The following is a 9,604-nucleotide window of genomic DNA, read 5'->3' as shown; positions in this document are numbered from 1 at the left end:
ACGAGAGACACAACGAGAGACACTACGAGAGACACTACGAGAGACACAACGAGAGACACAACGAGAGACACAACGAGAGACACTACGAGAGACACAACGAGAGACACTACGACCGCCACGAAGACGATGGCGTCAAGAAAATGAGCTTACGTCTGTCGGCGAGTCTGGCGATGACGACGCCGCTGCCTCCTCTGGCGGTGACCATGAAGCCCGCCTTGATGACCGAGATGATGGCCAGTCCTTCGGCCTTGGCTATGATATGAGCTGAAACACAGAAACACACGATGAGCCTGAACCTGCAGGCGGCGAGCCGCGTCGGGATGGTCCGTACCGGGGATGAGTTTGTCCGGTCCGGTCCGGTTGGAGATCTGAGTGAAGTCTCTCAGGATCTTGGCAGCTTTCTTGGCCTCTGACCTCAAGTTGGAAGGGATGGGATTCACTGCAGACAGGAACAAGAGGACATTTTCACCTCATCCAGTGAACTCTGGAACTAAAGCCGACAACATGTGAAGAAATCTGAAAGGTGTGGCTTGCATATGTAGTCAGCCAGTGACTGTAGCTGCGTTTTCACTACAAATAAAATTTTGCTATTTATATAATATGCTAATGTCAAAAAAGAAAAAAAAAAGAAAATCACAAACCCTTACCCATTTCTATTAAATAAGAAATGCAATTAAAAGTCACATGAATTAGTTTGTTTACATGATACAGCATTAAAAATCATGGCACTGATGAATGTTAGCGTGATTTTGTCACAACACTGCTTGTGTCCCTGAACGCATCACCAGAGTAAGATCAGCCAATGGCGGCATCATGCTGTGTTAGAGTTGATTAGAAGATGGATGGAGGTTCTCCTTCCAGCAGGACGACCGCCATGAACACCCAGCCAGAGATACAATGTTCAAATGGCCTAGTCAAAGTCCAGACTTAAAAACAACGAACCTGTGGCAAAATCTGAAACTTGATGTACTAACATGTTCTCAAGTCAAAGTAGCTGTTTAAATCTAGAGTCGCTTCTTTAACCAAAGATTGAACCTGCACACCGCACTTTTCAGATTCATCGTCTGTCCTCTTCACAGTTATTCACCACCTTTCATGGGAAGTCCCAGTTTCAGCGGTGTGGATCTTTCTGCAGCGCAGCAGAACCCAGAGAGCGGCTCGCCGGTCTCATCTGCTGCAGCAGCACATTCCTGACCTGGTGACCCAGCAGAACCTCCACTGGAACCCGACGGGTCAAAATGAAAAGAACTGAAATCAAAAACTTCCCCAGTGTTTCCAGTTAAAATGGAATCCATCTCTGGTCGGCTTTGTTTATGTTTCTGGATTGTTTTGGTCGGTTTGTGTTTTCAGTAAACAAGAACCAGAGATGGAGATGATCCGGGCTTTAAGCACTCTGGTTCTGATCCAGGTTCAGGATCTGCTCACATAGAAACATCCTGCCTGTAAGTCCGGTTCGATTCTGGAGGTGTGAATGTGAACTCTGGTGCGGCTCCAAAAGCAGGAAGTGGACGGTGCGTTCGGAACCACACCGACCCATAAAACTGATGGCTTACTGCTCTGTGGTTGTTATAATTATTTTATTATTTTGGTGACATTTCAAAAACAAAATAAAGAAAGAAAGCCCAAGAAGTTTAAAAATAAAATAATTTAAAAAAAGTAAACAGGATTAAACTGTAAAAATATCTAAATATTAGAAACTAAATCATTAAATTTAGTCAGATTCTCTGCTGTTGCCAGGCAGAACATAACCAGCCTGGAGATCAACTTTAAATCTGTTCTCTAATTGGTTTCCTTTGGTTTGTCCCTCTGAAGGGCCACGGACCTGCGGTTGATCACCAGCTGACTGACCCACAACACGGAACCACCGGACCTGAACTTCCGTTTCCTCCAGAACCCGGACAAAACAAAGAGCAGGACACAAACAAAGCAGAAGAAGAAACTTTGTCCTTTAACTTACTTTTCTTTCTTCCTCTGTGTTGTTAACCTGCCGACAGGTGAGCGGACGGGGTGCCTCCTCCTTTCTCTTCCGCCTCACCTGATGGCCGGAAGCTGCGTAATGCTCACGGTTACGTCAACGCAACGGACGCACCTGCACAGGTGGATTCTGTCCTTAAAGAGACAGACAGCTGTGCGTGTTCACGTTCTTACGTTACGCATCTACGTCACGTGACATAAGCACCTGTTTGCCCTGCGCTTTGTCTCTCAGGCTCAGCGAGTTTGAACTTCCTTTGGTTTATGGATATTTGGTGGAAATCAAAATAATCAGAGGTGGAGAAACTAAATATTTCAATTTGTTTTCACTGTGAAAGAAAACAAGACATCACTGAGGAAGGATAAACTAATATTTGGTTCAATCTGGAGTGTCAAACTTATTTTTAATAAAAAATTTACTCAAATACATGTAACCAGAGTCAGTTTTTTAAATACTGATTTCTTTGTAATAATTCTTTTCATTAATAATTGCATGTACATTAAAATAAGAAATGTACGTTTATTACTAGTATAAAAATGATGTGTAATACTATAACTGCTACTACTAGTCCCAATAATAATAATAATAATAACAATAATAATAGGAATCCAACTACAGTCAAAAAATTTTATACAAATTACAGACTGTTATTTGTATAGAAATAAACACCAATATGAAATTAATTTCAGTAAAGAATTCACTCAAATTTCCTGAAACACTTTTAGTAAATCATAACACAAATCTAAATATGAACAAATATTTTCTTTTATTTTTATAAAGCGATCACTTTAACAACAACACCTTTTATCTGAACTTTGTTTTTATCTGCATTCATTTCAAAATTTACTTGGAAATTTCTTTAAAATTCTTTAAAATTCCTAAATTCCACCCAAAACTTTTTTTCCTAGCCTTTTTAGGATAAAATCATCATTTCAGCTTTAATCAGGGTGGAAACTAATCTTCTGATCCAAATCTTTAAAATAACTTATGGTATTTGAAGAATTTATACGTTTCGTCTTTGAACCAGGGACATTTTACTGAGTCGATGAATATTTTGCTTCTTCGATGCTCAACATGGATTTAAAATCCTAAATATCTGCATTCTGTTGTTCGGCCACCAGATGTCCTCAGTGAGGCGGGGCGAGAAAATGCAACATGTTTTCATTTGGATTCAGAAACAAATCAAACCTTTTGTTAGTTTGTTCTTTAAAAACCAGCTGATGAACGAGATTTGTAATATTTCATGAGACATTTTTTCAATCTGAGAATAAATTAAAAGCTCTCTGCGTTTTTTCCAAACATCTCCTCGTGTTTTTAAGGTTTTCCACGACTCTCCTCTTTAAATAGCCTGCAGGATAAACAGCAGACTGACTGCAGCCATCAGTTTCCCAGCGTCAGGCCACCCAAACTCCCGGACACGACCAGAACCAGAACCAGAACCCCTCACTAATGGATCTCCTGGAGTCTGTTGTTTAATAACATCCTCTCTAGCCTCATTGTTCATCCTCCAGAACTGGGCCGACCCGGTTCCCTAACCAGAACCCAATCAGAACCAGCTTTTCTAAGTAAATAATTCCTCCATACTGATGGAAAAGTCTGGCCTTTACCGGCAGATTATTGATCTTATGTGGAAATTATTTAATTATAAATGATAACTTGTTTTTCTGTATTTCTGGTTTAGTTTCTCTCATCATATTTTAGTTTTATTTTGTTATTTTGTTGCCCTGGTTTTCTATTCCTGAGCATTTTAAAGCTTTATGGCTGTTTTGCATGTGATGTTTGTCATTATAAGCCTGTTTTTCCTCTTTAATCAAATTTTCTGTTTGACTTGATTTAATTGGCATGAAATGAGATTTTCAGCTCATTTCAGGGTTGCGATGCCTCAAAGCCACTTTATTTGGTTAAATCTCATTTAAGTCTATCATATATTTAAGGTTGCATTTTCAGATTTAAATCAACTTTTATATCTCATATTGGGTATTTCATCCCCAAAACAAACAAAAAATCATTTTCTGTGAGAAACCGGTGAGGGAAACAGCCTGCGGTGTGTGTGCGAACAAACCAATTAGTGACAGACTGTTAACGAACACGTCTCACCTGAGCAGAAACCCCACCTGGCCACGCCCACAGCCGTCAATCACGGCCCGCTCCCAGGTACGGAGCTGCAGCAGTGTGTGTGTGTGTGTGTGTGTGTGTGTGTGTGTGTGTGTGTGTGTGTGTGTGTGTGTGTGTGTGTGTGTGTTTTCGTGCCTAAATTAAGCGCAGGAATGTGTTTATTTAAAGAAGCTGCTGTGAAAGTGTGAGTTGGTGTCGAGACGGTGGCCCCACCGGCTCAGGTTCAGGAATAATTCATCCCAGGTTAGTCATTCATCACCTGCTGTTTGTCACCTGGTTTTGTTTCATGTAACTTGACCCGCTGACCCCGCTGACCTCCCGCTCGCCGCTCGCTGTCAGGACGCAGATATGAATCTGCAGCAGCGTCTTCCAGCTGTTTTCCTCCAGAACCAGCTGAGCTAGAAATAGAAGACCTGCTGCTGCCGCCGGGTCAGTCGGGTTCTGGTTCTGATCTCCATCCGGAACCAGAACCAGCATTCAGCTTCCACAAATCTGGAACCAACGTCCAGAAAACTGCAAAAGAGACGAAACACTGAGATCATTAAAACTCAGCTGGTTGGAGTGGAAACGTTGACAGTTTGGTAGAAACTTCTGACTTTTACTTGAATAATTTTATTTTCAAATATTTTTTCTCTTACTTGAGAAAAACTTCTGTTTTCTGCTCACTGAATGAAAATCAAACATGTTTTAACAAACTTTTTATTAAAATAAATTAATTTGGAAACATTTTAATTCTTCTAGTTTTACTTGAGGACAAACATGTTGAAGTTGAGCTGCTCCAACTTTAGTATAATCTTTGAGTTTTCTACTCGCCTCTGATTATTGATTATTGGAAAAATAAAGTCTGTTACTGATTTTCACAACTGTTCACTAAATGATGTTTATGATTTATTTTGTTTTCATGTTGCAAAACATTTGAACTGCAGCATTGCTGAAATGTGAAACACAAATAAACTGATTGATTGATTGATTGATTGATTGATTGATTGATTGATTGATATGTGATGATGTTTGTAAAGATAAAGATTAAAGAATTAGCTGCAAATATTTCAGCTTATTTTGCCTGTCAAATAGAAAAATAAGTGGTTGTTCATTTTTCAGTCATATTTTCTCCGTTATTCATAAATTTATAAACATTAAAGTTCTAAATATTTAATTCACAAACTAAACATTTCCCAGTTTGTCAATAAATATGTTCAAACTAATAAATATCAGTTTTTAAATGAGTTTTGCCTTGTTGTAAGTGTACAATAAGACACTAAATGTTTAGTTTGCAAAAAAAAAACCAAACATTTATTTCTCAAAGTAAATATTTAGTTAGGAATATTTAACTTGTTAATTAAACATTTAGGTGTGAATTAAATATTTAGTTTGGAACTCTGAAATTTATAAATGTAGGAAGAACTTGGTAAAAATATGACTGGAAAATATTCATCCAGGTTTCTACAAGAGACTGCATTCAGGCTGAGCTCTGGACTTTGACTAGACCACCTTTTCAGTAGTTAATATTTAACTGAGTTCATTTCTGGAATGAATCACATTTCATCTAAAACTTCATCAGCAAACTCAGGTCATAGCAGAGCTGCAGCAAACATGACGTCCATGTTTGTTTTTCTGGGAGCAAAGAAAGAAAAGAACAGCAGCAGAACATCTGGATCAGACCAAACACTGGCGGACATCATGGAGACGGCAGAGGAGGTCCGGCAGGACGGGTCCAAAACTGTCATCACTGCTGGCAAGAGCTGCAGCAGAGCTACTGCAACCGCACACACACACACACACACACACACACACACACACACACACACACACCTGTAATAGTTTCCCTAATTACTGTAAAATGACGGCGCAGTCGCTGCAGGAACAGACAGTCACACTGATCTTTACCTTGTCAAAGGAGCCATTATCAGTCCAGGTGTGATCTGTTACCTAACAGCTTCCAGAACCTGCAGATGCCGACATGTTCAGAGGATGGAGGTCGAGACTTTCCCAGTGCTGGCATGTGAGGAGGGTAAAGGTTCATCCTGAGAGGAAATATTCACTTTACCCTGAAACTGTCCAGGAGCCAAAGTCAACAAACATGTAATGTGGTTCACCCTGTCAGAGACAAACAGTGGCGGCGCAGCGCTCTGCCTCGCCCTGAGGCTGCGGCGCAGCGCGGTGCGGCGCGGTGCGGCACGGCGCCCAGGAACGCAGAGCGCCAAAAACCTGAGCACAGGCGCATTTCAAAAATGTAGTCAAAATGAAGAGAAAATACCATTTAAACTGGGATAAAACCATCAAACATCTGATAACTGAGAGACAATAAAACAACCCAAAGCTGCAGCTGCTTCAATCAGTATAGAGGAAAAGGTAACAAAAGGTCATAAGGTCACAACATCCTAACAAATCTGATGTAAAACAGACATGAAGACCAACAATAAATGATGGTCAAAATGCCTCAATGATTCAAAATCAATTATCAGCTCAACCGAACTGGAAGAATCAGATTCCAGCAGCCAGATGATGAGTCAGCGCGTCTCTCCCAGTGCGTCTCTCCCAGCGCGTCTCTCCCAGTGCGTCTCTCCCAGCGCGTCTCTCCCAGTGCGTCTCTCCCAGCGCGTCTCTCCCAGTGCGTCTGACTTAATTAGAGTGGAAGGAATGAGTTTGACGCCAAGCAGGGAGATCCTGCAGAACGTGACGCCAGCAGCAGGACGTCATCATGACGAGGCATCACATCACATCAGATCCCGCCGGTTAAAGATCCTCAGCAAACATGTATCAAATGTGTCTTTATTCCTCTTTCATTATGTACATATTGCACAGAGGGAGGCAGTTTGAACAATATAAATATACTGGAAAAGCTTTACTTTGATCAGCTGGTGACCTCTGAACCCTCGTGGTCCATCGTCCAAAACAAGTCAAACTGATCAAATGTCCCAGGTTTGTTTCCAGAGCAGACAGTCCATCAGAAACCAGTAAAGCCACTGGCAGCAGAGAGGAGATCAACTGGAACCAACATTTCATGAGCTGGAAGATTCAGAGAGTCTGTGGGAACCAGTTCATCTGAACCAGTTCATCTGAACCGGTTCATCTGAACCAGTTCATCTGAACCAGTTCATCTGAACGGTGGAGACTGTTCTTTGCTGCTGCATATGAACGGTTTGACCTTTGACATCAAGTTTCTCTTGGCTTCCAGATGTCACCAGCTGGTCATCAGAGGGAGGCAACATGGCGGACGGCGTCCACTTCCTGTCCACCGGCTGCAGAGCAGAGACAGAATGAAGATGTTGGACAAAAAACTGAAATTTTAACATTCATTTCCAAAATTTTCTGGAAAAAAATATGATTTTTTGAGACGTTTAATGTTGTTGTGAATCCAAACTTTGGAAACTACAAATGTCGAATCAACCTTATACACTGACTTATCTAATTATTAATAATTGTAATAAATAATTGATTATTAAATCATTTAAGAAACTGTTTCCTTTCATTCCAGTATTCATGTCTATCATGAAGGAGTGAATCAGATGAAACAGTGAATGATCATTTTTTATAAAATAGAACAAAATTAACACTGAATAATTCTGTGAATTTCTTCTTTCTCTTACGAGTGGAATGCAAAACTTTAGGAATATTTACTGAATAATAAAATGGGAATCAAATCAGATGAAGGAACTGTGACAGAATGAAAATGAACGAATGAAATCAGCCAAAACTGCAGAGAAACGCAGGAGGATCAGAGCTGAAGGAGCCGATTTCAGGAAAACGTTGGATCTGATCCGAAAATGTAACCAGGAGCTTCAGCTGAACTCAACCAGACACAGAAAGGAGGTTCTGGTCCAGATCCAGGGCAAAAGGAAACAGAGGCAGGTGAGAGGGAGCAGCAGGCATGATGGGAAACGCAGTTCATATCGTCTGCTGGTGAAATTGGAAAATGTTCAACTTTTGAAACTTAGAATATTTCTTAGATTTCTTTATATTCCTGAGTTTTTTCTTTTGAAGCTCAGAAAGTTGCAAGATTTTTCTTTGGTTGGAGTTTTTTAGTGGAAACTACTGAGTAATGAACTTTTCTTCTCTTTCTATCTACATTGGGGAGAATAAGTGTCTGTAAATGTCCTGCTTTATTTCAACAAACATGGTGATGAATGAAGGAGGAAGTTTGAACTTTGCTATTTTTCTCTCTGTTCATATTTTGTCACTTGCTGGTTTTAAGTTTATTCTTTCCAGGAAGAACAAAGTAAAGTGAATTTATTTCTCTTTCTTTGCTGCTCATTAACTTGATGCTGGAATCGTTTGGTTTGGTGGATGAACTGAATGTTGTTGCTCTCTGCAGGTTTGTAAAGTCATTTTGTGGCTGATTTCCAGCCTTTATTCTCTCAGGCGCTTATTGCACTCTTCACAAAGTCTCCATTGTGCAGATGGTCTTGTGGTCTGGCTGCAGACATGTCAGATAAATATTCTAGTCCCGTGTTTGACTTCATGTTTGCTTGACCAGAAACCAAACTTTATGCGTGAACTAAAAGCTTTCAGGAAAACACAAACGCGTTCTGAGCCCTAAATCTCCTGACATTATTGCTCAGGATTAACTGAATTTCTCATTTATCCGTCGGACTGATGCAGCACCTGACGTAATCTGCAGCATGATTGGAGTCAGGAGGATTGTGGGTGCTTGTTGGTGTACAGCTTACCGTCTCGCGGTCTGTTTATCTCTCGGAACAGCGAGGGCTCTTGGCCAGTTGAGTCAGCAGACGAGCACATCTTTTATAAACTGCAGCAGAAGGAAACAACAAATGTGTTCATGAGGCTGAAGAGGAGATGCTAAAAGGAGACACGACCTGCAGCATCACGAGGTTTACCTAGCCTGGCCGCCGGCGCAGTGGAGCAGCGGCGCAGCGGTGCAGAGGTTTTTAGGATTAAAAACCTAAATAAGACTAAACTAACTCACAAATAACTTTTCAGAAAGAAATGAGTTTATTTCAGAATCAATTATATCTTTATATTGATGGATAATTTCTAGTTTTTCCAGTGTAATTTGAAAATGGCCTCAAAACTCAATATCATTTATCATAATAACTTCTGGGACAATTAATCGTCCAGCAAAATGTGTAACCAAAACAAAACTAGTTCAGGTTATGAAAAAAAAACTAAAATACAAAAACAGACTGAAAAAAACTGTTTTCTAAAACTGCTCAGTAAAAACGATGTAAAATATATTTTGAAGTGTTTTCTTTGTCATCAGATGTGTGTAAATCACGTCGTTCTGTCAGGTCGGCTCTGTTAGCTTCATGCAACATTAAGTTTCATCTGTTGATGCACAAAGACACCAGCAGCTTGTGGTTAAAAAAACTCGACTTAAGTAAACAATTCCCACTAGAGACTCTGACAGGCATCAGCCAATAACCTGCCAGGGTTATGTAAACAACCACTGGACAAGTTTGAACCTTCCCAGCTCCTGTAACTTTCACCTCTAAGAGCAGAAACGGTGCTGCTCACACACACACACATCCCCTCACACACACACACCCTCACACACAC

At 40.5% G+C, this 9,604-nt stretch overlaps 2 protein-coding genes across 2 annotated transcripts in view; both read right to left on the bottom strand.

Annotated features, from left to right (window-relative positions):
- The window catches only part of sh3yl1 (SH3 and SYLF domain containing 1), a 6,826-nt gene extending 4,503 nt beyond the window's left edge, over nt 1-2,323 (bottom strand). Inside the window, exons 1-3 of the mRNA XM_055026182.1 lie at nt 1,958-2,323; nt 332-439; nt 151-264 (exon numbers count right to left, since the gene is read on the bottom strand). Coding sequence (XP_054882157.1) covers nt 151-264; nt 332-439; nt 1,958 — 223 coding nt within the window. The 5' untranslated portion in view covers nt 1,959-2,323. The remainder of the gene's footprint in view (nt 1-150; nt 265-331; nt 440-1,957) is intronic.
- A 4,520-nt stretch (nt 2,324-6,843) lies between these two features.
- LOC129356610 (ALK and LTK ligand 1-like) overlaps nt 6,844-9,604 on the bottom strand; it is a 7,556-nt gene continuing 4,795 nt past the window's right edge. Inside the window, exons 5-6 of the mRNA XM_055026183.1 lie at nt 8,758-8,837; nt 6,844-7,329 (exon numbers count right to left, since the gene is read on the bottom strand). Of these exons, the coding sequence (XP_054882158.1) occupies nt 8,773-8,837 (65 nt within the window). The 3' untranslated portion in view covers nt 6,844-7,329; nt 8,758-8,772. The remainder of the gene's footprint in view (nt 7,330-8,757; nt 8,838-9,604) is intronic.

The sequence above is a fragment of the Poeciliopsis prolifica genome, unplaced genomic scaffold, assembly GCF_027474105.1.
Source record: "Poeciliopsis prolifica strain line A6 unplaced genomic scaffold, Auburn_PproV2 SCAFFOLD181, whole genome shotgun sequence".
Lineage (NCBI taxonomy): Eukaryota > Metazoa > Chordata > Actinopteri > Cyprinodontiformes > Poeciliidae > Poeciliopsis > Poeciliopsis prolifica.
The sequence above is the reverse complement of the archived record's forward strand: the minus strand, read 5'-3'. Positions and strand labels throughout refer to the sequence as shown.